This window comes from Trachurus japonicus, chromosome 3, assembly GCF_045865225.1.
Source record: "Trachurus japonicus isolate A0001 chromosome 3, Traja_1.0".
Classification (NCBI taxonomy): Eukaryota; Metazoa; Chordata; class Actinopteri; order Carangiformes; family Carangidae; genus Trachurus; species Trachurus japonicus.
Window position 1 is genome coordinate 5,139,766 of NC_140909.1, and position 20,989 is coordinate 5,160,754.

At 41.8% G+C, this 20,989-nt stretch overlaps 1 protein-coding gene across 3 annotated transcripts in view; it reads left to right on the forward strand.

Moving 5' to 3' along the window:
- pcdh9 (protocadherin 9) overlaps positions 1–20,731 on the forward strand; it is a 254,675-nt gene extending 233,944 nt beyond the window's left edge. For all 3 annotated transcript variants that reach the window (XM_085805648.1, XM_085805667.1, XM_085805658.1), the window contains one exon: positions 18,521–20,731. In XM_085805648.1, coding sequence (XP_085661774.1) covers positions 18,521–18,891 — 371 coding nt within the window. In that variant the 3' untranslated portion in view covers positions 18,892–20,731. The remainder of the gene's footprint in view (positions 1–18,520) is intronic.
- The last annotated feature ends 258 nt before the right edge of the window (positions 20,732–20,989 follow it).

A 20,989-nucleotide genomic window follows, 5' to 3' on the forward strand; every position in this document is an offset into this window, starting at 1 on the left:
CTCTGCCTTCCCCTTCAGTTCATGTGCTGCTGTGGCCTTAAATACATCATCACTATTCTGTGTTAACACCTTAACACCACTGGAGCCGAAGCAGATGGTCCTCAGTGTTGAAGAGGAGGTGCTAACTTTTTCCATCACTGCCAATTTAATGCCTGAACGACCTGCAAATTTTGACACGTTTCCCAAACCGAATGAGTCGACAAAGTTGCGAAGTACACGAGTGTGTGTGATACGATGAGCTCATGTTAAAGTGCGGAACATAAAAAAAAAAAAAACAAGGGCGGGTACACTCAGTGAAGGACAGTGTATTTATCATTTATATCGCATTGATGACCTTGAAACACTGCTGCTTTAACATGTGGGATTTACTTTGTACTAAATCAATATATTATTGGCCTTGTTTTTTTTTTAAAGCCCACCTTATATCCATTTAATTCGGTGCACTTTTAATAGACAGTACGACACCGTCCTTTCCCTCAGGTAATTATGAATAAATGTATATGTAGGCAGAGCATGCTCTGAAATTACAGTTATTAACAGAGAGGAGATGTACCTCAACATTGCAATTACAGAGCTCTCGGGGGATTAACAAGTTTCTGTTTTATTATCAAATTCCTTCAGGCTCAAGGTAATGATCAACACAGAAAATTACATGTCTCTCTGTCACTGCCTCACTGTAGGAGCTACCTGTCTGTTCCCACTCTCTTTCTGTCTCACCTCTCACTCTTTCTTTTTTTTTTTTTTTAACTCTATTAGCCTTTTGCTGTATACCTCTGCGGGTAAGCAGTTACTGTACCTGCTGTGTCCCTTTCCTCTTTATGCTAATGCATTCTGCTTATGACTACGTGTGTGGGAGAAAGCACATTGCCTGGAAAAAAGTACTCCAAAATAATTTCATGAATACCCGGCCAGCACCGCTTTTTAAACTGCTGTTGCTCGGGGCCTGCGGGCGATTCGACTCGTCCTTGGTGATCATTCTGACTCGGAAACTTTGTGTGAGTTGTGATGAGTGACTCCAGACGAAGGGCACATCATTTAAAAACCTAGAAGATGAAACCAAACCAAACCAAACTAAACCAGCACACGAGTCATTGACAGGAATTGTAAGTCTCATCAGGGAGAACAGGTCATTTTCATGCACAAGCCACTAATTAGATCAGATGACAGGTATCCTTTTAATGGCATGAGGAGGCTTTAGTGTTACTGTATGAAGCCATAAACAGAAAAACCATAATCTATAATAATGCCCCAACTGCATGCATTGTGGTAAACCACAGGGGTCGACCCCGTCGCTGCCGAATTACATTTATATGCAGCTCATTTGCAGCAGCAATTTAGTGATTTCTCAGCCATTTTACCGGCAACATTTAGTGTCACTGTAAGAAAAGCAGTGTGATCACATTCACCACCACGGGGCGAGGCAGAGATGAGACGGTAGTTTACTGCAACATTAGACATCTGAGAATTGCATTATATCTCATGCTAAATGTCAGTGTTGATATTTGCAATATTCATTATTATAATGTGACAGTGACCTTGTTTTACTGGTGTGGTTTGTCTTTCCTGAACTATACATCATTTAAAGCCCCAGTATGTAACTTATTTGGCTTTTTATTAGCAAAAATCAAATATTGCTTTCATAAATACGTATTTCAGTGAAGTGGAATCACACCCGCATACAATTGAAAGCTTTCTGGTACCTTAGAATGAGTTGTTACAAGTCGTTACAAATACATAAGTGGGCGACGCACTGAACCGAGGCGGCCAAGTTGCATCGCCATTTTTTACGTTCAGTGGCAGCGTGACCGTAGGTAACCACGGAAACTCAGCGGAGCTGTGGGCTCGGCCTGTTAAAACTGTCACCACTGTGTAGTGTGAGGAAGGACGGAGGCACTGGTGTTGCATTCAGGTGCAGTCAGGCAGACGGCCGTCGGCAAACCAACCGGATTTCATTTTACTCAACGAAAGAGAAAGACGGTAAAACGTGGGTCAGGTAAACAATACGACATCACCATGACAACATATTGTCGGACCACTTGTTTACATAGACGCTTGTTTATCCAGTTACATGCAGCGTCTGTTGTCTGTCTGACGTCTGCCGGATTTCACGTGAATGCAACATCAAAAATACGTTCCGATATGCAACCGCACAGCTAGATGGGGGGAATTCCTACGTATTATACCTTTAAGTTTCCATATGCTCAATATTGTAACCTGAATTAATACTTTATCAGTGCAAACTGTTCTATATGCTACCAGGAGTTTGTGGTTTGAATAACAATAAATCAGTGTTGATTAGATCAACACTTTAGTCTTTTTTTTTTGTGTGTATTCATGTTTGGTTTTGAGTAAACACATCAAACACTGAGATTGTTTTTTTGTTTACAGTAATGAAATGTAATGCACACTCATCATGACACTTTAATGGCAAAGCAGCAGTGACAATGTCTTCTCTCCTCATTCCTTCCAGATTAAAATCAATATTCACTGTAAAAACACAAAAGAGCTTCATCAGAAACAGAAACATGAAGTATAACACAGCGTTTAGTTGGATTTCTAGGATCTTCTTCGTACATGTCTAACTCAAAGTGAAATGTCGTCATGTTCCACTGTTCCTGTGTTATGAGGTCAATACGATCGTTATTACCTCTATCTGTTAAATCACAGGCACGGCGACCTCCCACTGATTAAAAGATGATGATCTTGTATTGAATTTGAAATCTATTCTTCATATCTCAAATGTCAACATGGAGAGTGTGTGTAGGTGTTCATCAGCCGGTGTGTGTGTGTGTGTGTGTGTGTTCTGGGCAGGAGTTTGTAGATTATTTGTTTAGTTTTTTTCTCCAGCCACAACACACAGGAGGTCTGTTTGTCCTGAGGAAGCGTTTGAGCCAAATGCAGATTAAAATTAGCATTTGCCCAATTTTTAAATCGTCCAAATGAAGCGTGAGCAAAGGAATACAAAAAAAAGAAAGAAAGAATATAATTATAAAATGGTATGGGGCCAGTGGAGGAAAGAAAAGGGGGACTCAGTTCTCACATATCTGTCTCATTGTTATCATCAGTGACACTAAGGATCTCTGACCTGAAATGTATTCGATCCAGTGTTGAAAATGAGCAGGCATACTCAGTGACTTAGAACAGAAATTAGATTACAAGGTCAGCGGCTGAGTCTAATGCAGTGGAAGATTAGAGAGAGGGAGAAGAAATCATTTTACATGGCTATTGTTGTCATGGGGACTGAGCACTTGCACTGAGCTGTGTAAAACAGCAATTTAAAATGTGTTTTTGAAAATCTGTGTTGCCATCTTTTACTTCGCCATGCAGAAAAAAACACATGAAAGCCTCGTTTGAACTGCTAACAGTAAAGAGAAAGCCTCCATCTTTGTTAGCCTATCTCTTCTCTACTCCTTTAACTGATTTGATTATTGGATCTGTTTTGTTGCTGACGTTGCATTTTATTAAATAGCTTGTTGTCACTTAGCATGCCGCTGAACCAACTCACGCAATCACAATAACTGAGTTATAGAGTTATAAGAGCCATAGCTTCCCTCACACTCTGTTAGCTTCATGTATCCCTTTATATTAATGGGTTTGGACTTTTCACACATAGGTCTCAGCAATGTGGAAATGTTCAATATCAGTAATGCTCACTCACGGCCTCCCGTCGCTGTATATACCGTGAACAATGGACATAAAAGCTGCACCGATTTCCTTTCTGTATCTGCGCGATCACAGTATTGGAATGACTCATGTGTGTCACGTATGGATGGTTAACATGGATAGATGGATGGCAGCACAGATAACTATCAAACTGAAGGTTTGGGTGTCAAATCTGTTACATGTATCAGCAGTGTCAGAGCTGTCACAACAAGCCCACTGAAATGATTCTCCTCCACGTTCATATTCTAATACATTACTCTTTGTTGTTATTTTGAATGACACAACAATTTTGTTTATACAAATTTTAACTCTGTGATGAGTCTCCAACATGACCATGGACAATTTATGCATTGAAAAGGTATTGCACTATATAAAAAAAACAACAACAATAACAATGCACCGTATCAAATGTATATAGACCCTGGGGGATTGTAGGTGTATTCAGTCGTCCTCTCTGCAAAAGCTTCAGGACTGAGGTGGAGCAGCAGTATGCAAAAAGACATGTGCAACGTGTGCAGCAATCAGCCACAGCATTAGAACTAGTAACAGGTTTTTAATGATGCTGCTGATCTGTGTATTATCCAAATGTGAACAAGGTAACAAAGCCAGAGTATAAGTATATAAAGAAAAAGTAATATGTGCCAACTCATGCAAAGCAAAGCAGTGACAATCTGCAGGAATATGTCTGGAAGAAAGCATTACAGCAAAAGGCTAAAAATGTTGTTGGATTGTGGTGCATACAAATGTGGTGAGCAGTCCACCGGGGCTGGTTTGGTCCCTGCCGGGCCAAACAGATGCCCTGCCTCACTTCCCCTCCTCCGAGGCCTTCGCTTTGAGTTGCCTGGTCACAAAGCTTTGTTCTGTCGAACACTGAGGCAAAGAGGGAAGATGTTCTGCAGCTTCATTTCACCACGAAGGAGCAACAGAGTTCAGGCCTCAGTCTTTACTGGTTACTACTGGTTCCCCAAACCCAGACCGGCTGATGAAACCACCTTAAATAACACCACAGCACCATGAGAACGGTCTAATCTGCTGTTCTTCGGCTCAGTCCTGCAGGTTATCAGCACAGTTTGCACATCTAGACCTGCAGTTTCACCATATTTCAGTCCTCTAGTTGTTGGTTTGCGTAAGAAAATGTGTGAAATTTATTAAAAAAAACTCACACAAGTAGGTTTGTGTCAGAGAAGTTTAAACTTGTAATTGGGATTGGGCCTGGTCCAAAACCTTGTTGGGTTGTTGCAGGCAAAGAGAGAGGCCTGATCCATTTTGGATGATTCACTTTGCTGTAGGTGCTCCTGCTGTCAGACTCTCCCCCACTGAGCACAATTAAAACACTTTCTCATTTCTTAATGCAGCACATTTTCAGTAAGTGCCATAGGTCAGGATGTGTAAGCGCTCCATTTGAGCAACCTTTGTGCGTTTTCAGTGCACGTCTACATCGCTGCTGTTGGTTAAACTGCTGTTGAACTTTAGTATTTTAGTTTGTTCGTGTGGGAGTCTGACCGCATCCTTTTCAACCTTTCTGCTCCATCTGAGCCGTAATGACACTCATCTCTCCGGAGATATTACACAAAACACTACAGGATATTATGCAAAATGTGTTTGCCATGATTGAGGATATATTTGTAAATGCATACTGTAGTTACTCAGCCGTTTGACTGTAAAAAATGTGTACTGTATAATATGATGTATAGGTACATGTTGGCTCCATCTGGGCCAATACGGCGACATATATATATATAAATATACAGTATATATATAGTAAAGAGCTCACTCCTGGACCAGGCCAGAAGATTTGAACCTTCCCTTAAATCTGTTGAGTTGATGAATCTTCTTGCTCCAAATGACAAAACCTCCGGTCCACGCCCCCCTCCCCCCACCGCTGCAGTGTCCTGCACAAGTGTAAGAGCTGCAGATGAAATGTGTGGTGGACAGTGGACGGTGAGCAGGAAAGGTCAGAGCGTCTTGGAGCAGCCGTGTGCTATAACTCTGCAGCTCGTCTGACGCGGTGCTCTGCAGACTCGGTGGCCCGGCCACAGGTTCTGATTCAGGACAGCATGACGTTCTTTTTTTTCTTTGTATCTTTTCCCCGTAGCACGAGAGACCTGATGGGTTCAATGACGTCAGAGTGTGTGACTCATACCCCATTCACTCTGTACTCAGGGTCCAGAATGCACTATAATCTGTGAAGCCTGAACTGAGCGGTGCGTCTGAGAGTGTCATCGAGCGACACTACAGAACAGCGGTAACAACACCATGAATGAATAATCGTTACAAGTCGCACAGGAAACATCAGGTTGGGTTTTAAATAAGTTTAGAAAGAAATATATTGACTCCTATAACAACTATTTAATTTTTAATGTGAGTCTGCTAAAATTCAACAACTTTGATAGAATATTCCTCTTCTACAGTGGATGTGAAGGAAGTGAACCCCCCAGAGTGGAGCCGTGGAGTTAAGAGAGAAACAGTGAGGAGTGAGGAGAGCGCTGGGAGTGAAAGGAAAGAAAAGCAGTGGAAAACACGCCTTGAATTATGTGGGTTTTTATAACAAGTCACATATAAAAAGAGGTCGACTCATCAGAGTCATTACTGCGACGCCGTGGCAACAGAAACGCATCTGTAAATTAGACTCAAGCCCGAAATCGAGGTGAAGAAGAAAAAGAAGAAATGTTTAATTGTTTCTCATGTGGATTTCTATTTTGCAATTATTCTGTTTTGATCAAAAGACAAAGAGTTGTGTTTGTCACATGGTGGCGTCGGCTGTCAGGCTGCACACAAACACACACACACACACCACCACTGTACAATTACTCTACAATACTCCTCAAAACATAAATAATGACGCTCAGTCTGCAGCGCTTTAGTTTAGTGCAAAATATTACAGAAACAGACACGTGACACACTGATGCTTCCTCAACGGGCCAGATAATAAGATGTGAATATGCATGCAGGATTTTATCACTAATACAATACAGCACATAAACAGATGTGCAGTTTCTGTTGACCAGTGCAAAAAACAAGTTAAAGTGTCAGTCACATGTCGTCAGTGTCAGAATCAAACATCAGTCAGACAGTAAGCAGCACTTTTAACAGCGTCCAACACAAAAAAGGACCTTTCTGTGAAATATTTGAATTACAAATTTGATCTGAGAATAGGTTCAAATAAAAGTCTGAACCAATAATATTTATCAGTGGTCACAGAGATTATGTAAATGACCACTTTTTAAAAATTTTACTTGACAGGTTTTATGCTTTTATTTTTTCTCCTCAGCGTTTTGCTTCCACCTTGACTCGCAGCTTTTCTTTCCCTTCCATCCTCCCTCGCTCCTCTTTTCTATCTCTCTGACCACCCTTCACTTCCATTCTGCAGCTTTGTCTTCTTTCCTCCCTTTTCTATTTCGACTCGCTCCTGCCCTTCATCTCCTCTCAGGAGAAGCTGCTGCCTGGCCTCAAAGGGAGCACTAGAAAGGATCCATCAGCCAGACTAGTATTCTCTGGAGGATGCATCCAGCGTGTTGCTCTGTTCTGCTCCGCTCACTATCATATCTATCCAACCCCAGATAGCCTTTACTGTAGATCACAAGACCTGTTTTCAAATTTGCTGCAAAGCTGTATGGAGCTGTAATTCTATTCCTTGTTGGACACCGTACCTCCTCTCATACATCCCCCCCCCCCCTCGCCCCAAGCTATTTACAATAGATTTGCCATTGGTGTGAGGCAGACAAGCTGTGTTTATAATACTGAATATCATTATATGCCTTGGTGTATACGGTGATGGATTGGCTGTGTACTGTATGCACATGTTTTGTATGTTTTGTAATGGAGGATGAAAGGGTCACGTACAAAACCTACAGCAGATTTAAAGCATAAAGAATTAATCTGCCAGACTTTTTTTCTTGTGGGTTTTTTTGAGCGGCAGCTGGAGACGGCGGTATGGCACTTTGAGCCTCCATGCTGGACCAAAACAAAGCCTCATTCATTCCCACATAACAACATCTGGGCATGCTTAACAGCATGGATAAATAAACAAGCCCTATGGACACTAAATCCCCCGCACTCAATCACTCTCACTCCCTCTGCACGCGTTCCCCCTTGCCACTCTGAAGGCTGTAGGTTGTTGGCGTGGGACCGGCACGTCAGCACCGATAGTGTGCATCCAATTAATTAGCCAAATGTTATCTCATTAGTAATAGCCGGAAGACCAAAACAAGAATACTCCCTTATAGTTGCAAACAACCCCTGGCCAAAAATGAGGATGTTTCTCTCCTCCTCTGTAACCTCTGTGGTCTGCTGCTGCTGCTGAGTAGGAGGACTGAGAGAGAGAGAGGGAGCAGAGGGATGGATGGATGGATGGATGTGAACACTGTTTGGTCAAAGTGTCCATCGATAAACAGCTATCGCTCATGGCTCGCATTTATTCAACAGCTTCTGCAGAATTAAACAGAGCGGCCCCCAGCTCGTCCTAATGACTGGGTTTCAGGAGGCAATCTAATGGTTTCTTTGTCTTTAAGTTATCCGTCTTTGTGGACATCTGCAACATTTGCACAGCGCTGTAAGCAAAAGTCAGCTCCATCTGACACAGTTCTGAATCCCTTGCATTCCTCAACACCTGTGCCTCAATGTTATTTAAAGCACTCAGGGGCTCTGCACCAAACACCAGCCACCGGCTATTTGCTTGTTTGTGTGTGTGTCTGTGTGTATGTGTGCGTGTGTGCAGAGAGGAACTTGACTTCTTGAGCAGAGTAACCATGAGCAACAAGCTTTACACAAGGAAAGTAGCACGTAACAATGTATTATCTATCATCTATCTATCTATCTATCTATCTATCTATCTATCTATCTATCTATCTATCTATCTATCTATATCTATCTATCTATCTATCTATCTATCTATCTATCTATCTATCTATCTATCTATCTATCTATCTATCTATCTATCTATCTATCTATCTATCTATCTATCTATCTATCTATCAGTATAACGGTCAAATTTACGTAAAGACAAAGGACTTGGCTCAAATTCAGATTTATTTGCCTCATAACATTTACAAACCTGAACAACATGGGAACCCCTTGTGGACGAGTCACATGTCCATGTTTCATTGGGCCGAGCCGGACGCAGCTCAGATGTACGGGTTTGTTTGTCGTGCAGGTATACAATGGAGTACATGCCCAGCAGCCTCTTATCTACAGCTGTAGTGTCGTGGTGTGCCGGTGCTTATCATCTGTCCACACTCTTCAAGGTTTCAGCGGGAGGGGCAGGATATCACTCGACACCCTCTGGGCCTTCTTTTTTTTTTTTTTTTTTCTTTCCCTGAGTCCCACGGATTTCACCAGTGACAGATTCATGATTACACTATTTGCATGTACAGCTATATTACCATGCTTCAAACACAGGATTAATACGGTGTATAATCAAAATATGAAATTCATTGTCACCGACAGTACACTCAGTCACCAGCCCATTCACACTGGTGATACATGACATGTCATGTCATTGTGATTACAGAGGAGGAAATGAGGCAAAACAAGTTAGGAGGAGCTCGCTGCTAGGACGCTGTGATGGTCAGTGACTGTCGGGAAACGACTCAGCGTGTTATCACTGTCACTAGAAGCTGTGCAGGGAAAAAATAATACAAAATAAGAAATAACAAAATAACTTGTGTGTGTTTTTTTATTCTTTATGTGGATTCAGAAACTCCAGGTCAAGAGCTGGAGAATTAAACCAACGACAAGCTGCAAAAGAAGTAAACAAAGGAAACACAGTGACTATTAAAGCTCAGGAGTTTAGGGAGGTACGGAGCGTTTCTCATAAACAGGTGCTGTTTGTACAGCGGCGGCTCCAGAGGGAGGAGGTTTAATGGGAGAGGGTTCCTCCTCCTCTTACAGTGTCCTTTCAATTAAACAGACCAACATATTCCTGCACAGTTAGACTCCATCTACATATGCATAGAGAGAGAGAGAGGGAGGGAGGCACAAGTGGTGTGTTGTGTGGTGTTTTGGTTTTTGTTTGAAGTATCTGGTTGGAAATGTTTTTACTTTTAAATGAACAGGATATTTTATAAGTGTGGCGTTGGGCTCCTGGAGACTGATATATCACAGTGTGTTATTATAAAGGAACAAAAGGAAGTGGAGTTTTTGTTTGGTCGGTGAAGCAGTGGAGGCATCCGCATCCTGGAGCTGCTGCTGAAGTGGAGATGTGGTTTGTGCCACAACTCGAAAAATTCAAAAGAAAGCAGCTCTAGACCTGTGTTTTTCTTCCTATGCAGGCGTATTTATATCTAACATGTGATATCAAATACATTTAATTGGACATGTAACTGATCTGTTTATCAGTGGGGGGTTGGAGGGAGCTGGACGTGTCACCCACTTATCCATCATACTTAGCCGTCTACGCCAACTTCTCCACTCACTTGCTAACTAGATTTAACGCACTAGCAATCATTTCTCATGTAGTCAGCCATCCATGCCTCCTAGAAATTACATTCAATTACTTCTAAATTACTTTCCCAAGTACGTCGTAGTGGCAACGTGATCACTGCCTGGTTTATGTTCAAAAGGCGACTGTCGCACCACGAACCAGGGTTCACATGCACAGCCCTGTCGGTGGTTTGGTTTAGTTAACAGAAATTACTTCAGTTAAATGTCAGTGAACTCATTTTCTGTATTAAACCAGAGCAGGATCCCGTCTCTAACCGTTACCATGGTGCTGCGAGTGCCTAAACATAATCATAAAGGTTTAATTAGCATATAGTGAACAGAGCTTATACTGTAGTGATGTGTTCAACTGTATTCTGTATATCTGAAACCTGCCTGATATGTAATTAGCGACACATCCTTATTAGGTTATGTAATTGAAAACATAATACAGTTTTAATTGTGTTTCATTCAAACTGAAAGCTGCTGTTATAGTTCTAAACATCAGGTAGGCCTATTGTAACCTATAGATCGACATTACACCTGTTTGACAAAACCTGTGGCAGCTGCAGGTCTTTCAAAAGAGGGGCATCTATCCGCCTACGTCATATATAAATATATATATATTTCGAACTATATAAAAACGATATTTGACTCGGAGAAAGAAATGTGAGAATTAAACTGAAACAGGGAACTGCATAATTGTGTGTTATTTACAGTGTATGATATGTACAGCACAGTGGTAATGGGCTGTATCACCAAACAAATACCAAGGAATGAGCTGCAGTATCCAATGACCATCCAGTTTCTCTGCAGCTCCACTGACGTCCATGGACATTGAGCTTCAACAGCTTTAAAGGTGTTCAGAAATGGCCGTTTGTCCTGTTTGTCGCGCCTCCTTCTACGAGTTTCCACGAGTTGTCGCCATAGGCGTCATTTACGCTGGGGACGCTGGGGACATGTCCCCACCACTTTTTGTCAAGAACAATTTTGTCCCCACCACAAAATTAACTTAACATTATCCTAATGAAGAATGACGAAAAAATGTTGATGAACTATGACAAAATAGGCAGCCGAAACGGCGCGGAGCTTCCGCCGGAGCCAACTCGCAACAATGTAGTTTCGATGTTACAGTAGTTACAGTAGTTCTCAGGCTCTTTCTGTCATCTCCCGCTTTGGAGAAAGAGGAGTTTTCAAGCCGCACCGTGGGGAGGGGGGCAAGAGGGGTCTCTTGAGGGGGGCTGAGGGGGAGGGAGGAGGTCGATTGTAGCCTACCGGACAGCACCCGATATATGCTTAATGTTCGGCTGCAACAAAGTCACTGTTACTGTAACAAAATCAACGTCTAATCTGTCCCTTCAAAATAAAGTTAGTGACATGTCTGTTTGGAGCAGCTGCTGACAGATGTGCAGCTGCAGTGACAGTTTCCTCATCACTAAACCTGAGCCACCATCAGATCCTCCCTCGTTCACGTCGTGACGACGGGACAAATCTTTTGGACATATAGGCCTATTGTATAGTGTTTTTCCTCTCTTTACCATCCGTCTCATTTCAGTTTTTGCTGGTTAGTAATCTGGTGCACCCGCTATTTCTCTCGCGCTTGCTCACTCGCTCATTCGCTCTAGATGCGCATACAAATGTTATAAAAATAAAAAGGAAAAGATGCGCAAATCGAAATGACCTACTGTAGTGTAATCTAACAAGTGACCACAGCTGATCACCAGTTTGTCGTGCCACACCTGTCACGTCTCTGAACACAACTACGGGCTTCTTCTTCTTTTTTTTTGTTTTCTGCCGCGGTCCGGCGCAGAATTAATTAAAAAAATAATGCTCGTCAGTCTGACTGCGTCGGGTCCAGAGTCCAGGCTTCAACACTGGTCGGACCTGGTCGGGTCTTTGCTAATTTATTTGCTCAAAGTTGGAGCCAGACCCGGTCCACTAGGAGACCAGAGTCGCCCGGGAGACGTTGTCAGGTGCGGTGGTACGGTGCGGCAGCTTCGGGTGGGGGGGGGGGGGGTAGGCTACATATGATTATTGTCCCCACCACTGTCGCACAAGTTTACCCGAGTAAGGAAAAGGAATTTGATTGGTCGTTATCGAGCAGACAGGATATTCAATGTTTGGGGCGGGTCCAAGCTCAGTGTGTGTGTGTGTGTGCGATTGTGTTTAGCTAACGTAGCTAACTGTTAGCTAGTAGGCTTGCTACGTTATAGCTTGCTAACTTAGCTAGCGAGGCTAAGTGATGGAGCACAGGGATCTGGAGGAGGAGAGTTTGTGTCGGTGCTGGTGGACGAGTCTCCTCGTTTGTCTCAGACATTTGATTGACAGGTGAGGGATCCAATAGCATTGGCTGATGAATCGTAAGCAACGTGATGCATTATTTGTGCGTCTGCGTTATCCAATGCGAAAAAAAGAACTACCCCACTTTCACCCCGGATTTACTTGAAAATAGAATTTTGCACAAAGTTTGGGCTACATCATCTGATAGATGAGTGATTACACTAATTTTAAGACCCATGGGTTCAAATTCAATTTTCTTTTCTGAATTCCTTTAATGCACTGAGATGCTACGGGAACGTATGAGACGTCAGTCGACCTGTGATAAGAAGTTGATTCTGAAAGAACTCGTCTCAGAGTTGAACGCTTTCTAACGCAATACTTCCCTTGCAGCTTCTGCTCTGCACCTGTTTCTGCTTGAACACAATTTGTGGATTTTACACTTGTTCAATTGTTTGAATGTTTTATGATCTAAAACAATTAAGGGTTTCTGAAAGTGCCCCATGGCAACTGCAGAAATACCTCTCCCTTCCCCGGTGGCACCAGTTTCCCCTGGCTGGGAATCACTGGCATATGTTACATACATAATGCAGGTGAGCGTATTTAGACTGTGTCACACACACCCATCAACTCTCTATACCTCAAGTGGTCTTTAAATCAGACTCTGTCTCTACAGTGTCTCAAACAGCAGGCCTGCAGAGATTAGCAGGGGAAAATGGCTGATTCAAATTATCCTCTACTGCCCACTGGGGCCACTGATTGTACCAATCTACATGCAAATGGTCATGTTTATTACACCATGGGAATAGCAAAGCACAAAGTGTCCTTGATTAATGACTGGTTCTGCTTTGGTTTAACAAAAAAAAAGAATGAAATACAGACATCTAGTCGTCTGATTCTGCTAGAATCACTGCACAACCTGCCAAAGCACCGGCACAGTGACTCACACAGGAGCCGAGGTGTTTCTTTGCATCATAAATATTGTTTTTCAAGCTTCTTAGAATGAAAGAAATTGGAGGGATGGGTCGTCAGTGGCATTACCATTATTATTATTATAGTCATTTTTCCTATATTAGCAAGAAGTCACAGAAATGGCAGTTGTGTAAATAGCGTCTCTGCTATATGCTGCAGCATGTTCATGTTTGCAGTGCTTCCCCCTCTCCGCCATCCCTCTTCCCTAACAGCTCCCCAGATGTCCGCTCACACGTCTACAATCTCATTTGAAGAGTTCATCTTGCTGTCTCCGGGGTACTACATATTATTGCTCTCTGTGGTTCTTCATGCAACTATGATAATGTGTGTCTTGGTTAGACTCCTCACATGCCAATTATGGATGCCTGTTATTGTGATGGACTCCACATTCATGCAGAAGAATGACTGAGTCTGTCTCCCTCCCTCCTTCTCTCTCTCTCTCTCTCTTCAGGCCGTGGCTTTTTCCTCACATCATACATCAGAATGTGTTTTCAAAGTCAAAGCCCAGTGTTGGAGGCAAGCGTGCGGCTTAGTGGAATATGAGGACATGTTCTTATTAAACCAGAATTACATCAGTTCATATCGGCTTACACATGAATGACCCACAAAGACCCTGTCATAAAAACACAGCAAATGAGCCAGTAGGTCCTTTTCATAATTGTAGGAATAAGCACAATAACTTGTTTCTATGTGGGAGAACTCTTATTGGCTTTGTGAAAGTAATGATATGAAATATTGACAGTGATTTAAAGAAGACAATACTGTATATACACATTGTACACATACAAAACATAATTATATGAACAACATATACAAATATCTATTAATTTTACATAGCTAGCATGAGCTTTTATTACATTTGTAGCCACAAATGTTACAGTATAATAAAATAAACAATTGTACAACATGATGTAATCCCATAAAGCAGCCCTGCAATTAAGACCATCTATTTATTATTTTATGTTCATCATTGTTTGAGAAGCCAATTCAGTGGTTTATAGTTTTATAGTTTGTACATTATGAGATGTTATATAATAACAATCTAGAGACATTTTATCCTTAATGCTTAATCCTTTAAAATCACTCACAAGATTGGTGTTGTATAATTGTTCAAGGACATATTGTTTTATTGATTGACATTATAGGTTTTATTTGATTATAAAATTATACATTCTGATGATATTGATCTGTTTTGGCACAAATGTTTTTCAGACAGACGATATGAGTGACTTTTGTGCCAGTTGCTTTTCAACAACAGGATTTGCATTCACAGCAATCACTGCAGAGAAATGAAGCAGAGGTTTCAGCTCAGCCTCGAATCTTCATTATTCATACTTTGACCATGAGGGAGCAGGTTGGACCATAACGAGTTGGAACACCAAAACAAACAGGCTGCAGAGTCGGTTATTGATCCTCACTGGGATTGGCACTAACAAGCTCTTCACATTTACAATACGTCTTATGATTTCACAGAGTTTAAGTAGCTATTCATGGGACCTTTTCTAAAAAAAACAAAAAAAGAAACCATCATTATTAATTAAACATCAATTTACAAAAACTTAATTTGTGAACGTGCATCTGATTTACTCTGTAACCACTCGACCAACTCACAGTGTTGACTTCAACACAAAGACTCAATATGAGCTTAAGGTTTCTCCTCCTGTAATAAGCTAACTCTCAAATTGTGTAAATTTAAATTAACAAGCAGGAAAAAACAGGTCCAGGCAGGAGATTGAAGAAGAAAAAAAAACCCCTTTGAAATATTACAGATCTTACCCAGCAGCCAATTAGCAGCCGTGAAGCAAAGGGACAAATTAGGACAAATAGTTAACGTTTTCTCTTTTAAGGACAAAAACAGATGAATTCATTACCTTCTGAGGTCTGATATACAAACACAGACAGAGCTGTTAGCTTCTTTAAAAAAAAAGACTCAAAGGAATATATCTTCAAATGGCAGAGAGCTGCGTTGCATTTCATGCATTATGCAGGTTTTTTCTATCAGATGTGATTTAAACAAATACCTCCTGCAACACTCACTTGTTTGTTCTTGTTTTGTTTTTTTTTCCTGTCTGAGTACTGATACACGTTCATCAGAGCGGTGGCCAGATGGCAGCTATGAGGGGGGAGAAAGGAGGAAAAGTCCTGCTGATGACTTGTTGTGATGCAAATTGAAACTTTTTTGTCCTGTCTTGATTTCGAGGGGGAAAAAAAAAAGAGAAGATTTGGATCATTTGTGCAGAGCAGCAGCAGCAGCATCCATCATTCATACTCACTGAGAAATAGTGAGCTGGTGCCGTTAGCCCTCGGGCTCCAGAACAAACTCACCATTCACATAAACATTGACTTCCTGCAGCGTCTGGCAATCTATTGACACTGACAGAGGGGAGGGAGGGGGGGGGGGGGGGGTTCTGTCTCATGCAAACAGAGACTATTGATGGAATAATGGTGTCAAACGACTTTCCTCCTTGATCTAAATGATTAAAGTTCAACAATAGACGATGAAAGAGAAAGAGGAAGAAAGTTAGTCTGGGATGTCGATTTAATGGATGAATTTTATTATTTATATTTAATGTTATTTATTTAACATCACTGCACATGTTCGCTGCCTCTCTTATTAGGGCATCTCTTGATTTATCTGTGTTTGTCTTTAAAAGCAGAACGAAAATACTGTGAATACGTGATGTTTAATTCATAATGCATCATTATAAAGTTTCGCAGCTTGAAGTTTTCAGTGCATTTCTTGCTCTCTAACTATTTTAAGTGTAAAACTCCACAGGTGCATGCTGGGTGACTGAGAAACGTCTCTAATCTGTGACAAACTAATTGCATTGTTTCAATTGACCTCTAGCTAAGCCCCGCCCCCTCCACTCACTCGGACAAACAGTCAACATTCAGTGACAGTTGCTATGGCAACAGCTGTCACAGTAGAGACATTTCACAGGAGGCAATTGATGATGATCATCTGGAAGTCACCAAAACTTCACTTAGCTTTACTGCTATGGCTGTCGGTTGCTGCGAAACGTCGATAGCGATGGGCTAATTTCTGTTAGCCTGTCTATGGAGTTTTACATTATACGTTAGCATTAAGCTAGCGGACTTTATGCTTAGTTGTGATACTGGCTAACATCTAAACATCTCTGACAATATGTTGCCTCAAATACGTTGTTGACTTCACTTAGAACAGATGTAGACATCCTTGTTCATTTTACCCACGTTTAGTTGGTGTTGTGGTCTACTGCATAACTTTATCCAGAGCAGACACTTCACTTGGTTGAGATGTGGCTTGGGAAAAGGTAAAAAAAATAGTACACCCAGGGTTGCCAACTTTTGGTCCTGGGCTGGAGTGAGATTCTGTTGGTCTGTTAGCGGGGGGGGCTGTCTATAATAATAATAATAATAATAATAATAGTTATGTTTATTGTAGTTTTTCTCTCTCTCTCTCTCTCTCTCTCACACACACACACACACACACACACATTATACCTGCAAACTGAGTAGGCTAGAGGTGACAAAATATATCCCTCTAGGGGGGTCTGGGGGCACCCCCCAGGAAAAAATTGTGATTTTAACATGTATTTGAAGCATTCTGGTGTACTCTGAGAAGAAAATAAAGGGAAAACACAACATTTGCTTCAGATAAGAGGGAAAAAAGCAGATCTGTGGTTCCTATCATTGTATGGCTGGAGTGTATGAAACTGGTCTAGTGGGGAGCTGTGGCTTTTGGCCTGGACCAGCCTATTGAGCCTATTAATATATGAAAGGACAGAACAGACATGTCCTGTGATTTTCAGTCTTCTATTACAGCCTGATGATACAAGTCAGGTCCTGAAATGTGTGTTTCTCTTCTGTAATAAACATTCTACATAGCCTACCCATTCGGAGTTTGCAGGTATGGCCCACGTGCATGCATGCGCAGTTGCGCACACACGTACACACAGACGTACACACACACACACACACACACACACACACCTGTTGCTGCGCTGTCTCTCTCTCCTCTGCTCTCTGGACTGAGCTGCCTGGCTGTACTTTTGTGCTACCCAGTCTGCATCTTGATTTTATAGTTTTCAACGGACTGGCCCAACCAGCCCGACCGCAGGCGTCAGTTCGAGCCGCGTTCAGTCTGAAAACATAACTCGGTCAGGTCAGGTTGTGTCTCGGGCTTCGCTCTCTCCCTCTTTTTTTTGGCCATCGAATTCGGACCAAGTCGGGTCCAGGCTTCAGCACCGTGCCGCTGTTGGTGGAGGGGGGGGGGTCGCGGATCGGCAACTCCCCGCCCTACTGTGCTGTGATCACAGGCTTGAGCAGCCGTCCAATTGACATGTGGATAAGCATCGCGCGCACCAATCAGAGAGCCTATTGATGAGTGCCAAAGCTTGCTTTAAATTTTTTTTTTTTTTTTTTTGCCAAATCGCTTGATTTTGGCGTGAGAATTATTTGAGTGGCGTGAGAGCGTGAGACAGGACCTAAAAGCGTGTGACACACGCCAGATGCGTGAGAGTTGGCAACCCTGGTACACCCCGTCGCCCAGCCTCTCGGGATACCTAGTGTCGGAGTTGCATGTACCCCATGCACACCGTTTGACCATTTTAAACTTAAAGCAGAAGTAAGCGGAATGTTTGTGTTAATCTAAGTCTTAAATAGTTGTATCTTCCGACAGCAATCACTTCTATAGAGTGTTTGGTCTGAAACACGGGTCTGTCAGTCACTCTGCTCTGCTGTAAGCCGAGGAGAAAACTTCTTGTATACTTCCTTGTATCCTACAAGCTTTATCCAATGAGGAGAGAGAACGACATGAAGGGCTGTGTGTGCAGCCAAGGGATGCGCGTGAATGTGGTGACGTAGGGACGAGGACCAATAGATCCATGATGAGGGCGGGGACTGCTAACTCCATCGGCTGACATGAAGTTAGCCAAAACGACCGGATCACTTACTTCTGCTTTAAAATGTCAAGAAAAAACATATAAAAACGAATGAAAACTGACAAACTGCAATGTATTTCAATGGACGTGGAAGCAGAAAATGTCCGAGTGTATGAGCTAGCTATGCGCACTGTGATTGGCTCATGGCGTTTGGGGGCGTGGCTTAGCCATAGGTCAATTGCGTCTAAGGTAAAGAGTCATGTGACTGTATGATGCAATAGCATGTTTTGACCTTTCTTCTCCTCCTTCTCCTCCCTCTCCTCCTGCAGACGGCCCCCTGGGACCTCGTGGTCTAGTGGAAGCCACAGAGATGTGCACGCAGGAGTGTTTAGTGCTGGGACATTCAGACAACTGCTGGATGCCTCCAACGTTGGGAACGTACCAGCAGCCCAAGTCGCCCGTGTCCAGCTTTGGGTCTCAGAGGGAGTGGGGTCCCAAGGACAAACTCCTCAATGGACACACTCTGACCCGAGCCTGGAAAAACGAGAGCGGGCGGTCGGAGCACTTTGGTGACAGGAAGCAGTTTGGGAGCGGAGAGGGACACTTCACCAGCAGCGGGATGGCTGATATTCCTCTGGTGAGTCTGAAGTCCTGCCAGCCGGCGTCCTGCCCGGACAGCCCCAAGGACCAGCAGCTATAAGACGGACTTCTTCTCCTTCTTCTCCTTCTCCTGCGCTGTGAGACCGTGAGTCCTCCCACCCGGACGAAGCTGCTGCTCACCTTTGCACCTCTCCTCTTTTATTCCTTTTTCTTTCTTTGGTTTCATCTCTCTTTCCACTTCAGTTGAAGCTTCTGCAGTGTGAACTTTGTAGGCCACAAAACTGTAACGCTTTACGCTGTGTGTTTCTCTACAACTCGACTTTACTACGACTCTAGAAGAACCTCTTTTTTCTTTCTTCTTTTTTTTTTCTAAACAAACCTCCATGGATTTCTTCAACGACGTACAGTAACATTTTCTGTCCACTTCATGTGCGATTTGGACAAGTCGGAGGAAGGACATGTGGAAAAATTGAGAAAAAGAAAAAAACAAATTACATGGGGGGGAAAAAAACTACTATGGCTGACCAATATATACAAATATTTGTGGTGTGGTTGTTATTGAGTTGTTCAGGACTATATTAATCGACACAATCAAAGAAAATGGAATTACATTTCAGAAAGTGTTGTTCTAATGACACTGTTAGTGGACACTTGTTTATTCTGTCATTGTCTGTGTGTTTGTAAATAAGACTTATTAACCACTATCATGTATCTGTAATAACCACAGTGAATAGGACAGTTCTTGGCTGTTGTCTTCATAATGGCTTGTCATCAGGATCTGAGACTTCAACTGGGCAACGATCTATAATGTGGCGTAATGTACACGACGAAAAACATTAACCTGATTCTTTATAAAAACCCCTACTGTAGAGTTGTTTTTTTTTCTTTTTGAAACAGATTTCCATCCCGTAATATACTCAGTGTTGCCCCATGACTCATGATGATTTTAATTTTAAGTACCACGAAAAACCACAGGCAAACCTTTTTTTTAAAAACAAAAAACAAAAAACATTTTGTATGAAGGATGTCAGTGCTCAATATGTGCATTATAAAAATGAAAAGCTCTGAAAGCTGTCCTCTATAAACTGATTTTGAAAGTGTTCAGTACAATTAAATAGCAATATATTTGTAAATGGCTAAATGTTTTATCTAATGTTGATCTTATTACTGTATAGATTTTATTCAAATTGTGATTTGACTGAGTGCAATCCCTCAGTAGTACCTGCAATTTATTGACATGTGTATATATATATTATTATTATTATTATTATTTCCACACAGACCTATTATTTTCCATACGTAAGAAAACACAGGTTAAGATAACACTTAAAAATCACTGTGCCTTCATGAGGTTTCTTCAAACACTGAATTGTTCTTATTTCAAAGACAAAGAACATGTTGGCTACTAAGAACATCCTGTCTGATAAATGAAATGCCTTATGCATTGAATGTTTGCCAAATTTAAGAGACATAATCACACAGATGTACAAAAAGTACAAAAAATCCAAATCGTTGGTACTGAAGAAAAAACAGAGAGAGGCACGTTGCCAGGTAATGCAAAGAGAAAGATCATCCGTCATTCCACTGTCTGAAAAGGTTTGTTTTTACTCCACAGCATGGAAGGCAAATTACACAATGGAAAAAAAGCATGCTAAAAAGATATAGCTTTTGAAAACTAACTTGATCATTTTTGTGTCATTTTTCTTTCGTTGGAATAGACTTGATTTGTGCATTAATAATAAGGAGACATTGGGTTTGTAAAGCACTTTTTTTTCCATATTTATGTCACAATATAAAGAAGTTAAGTGGGATGGAGTGATTTGCTTATCGCAGTATGTTTGTCAGTTGTGAGGGTGTTTGACATCACAAATACTGAAACAGTTAATCCTTGTTACTACTACTACAGGTATACAGCTACTGCAATAAATGTTTTAATTATGTGTATGCTTAATTTGTGTACAGGATGATCACCTTCAGGAGTTCTGTGTCTGTTTTTTTGTCCAGATGAAATAATACGATTTGAAGACGTGTTATCATAAAAAATATGCCTGAGGTTTATTTCCAGAGGACAGAGGACAGGACACAGACGAGGGACATTTGAGCCTTTTTTTTTTTTACCATTTCAGAAATCATTTTCTTTTTTGTAGGATGGCCAGTTTCCTCCAGTCATTAAAACCCTCCTGTTGGAAGGACAAAGG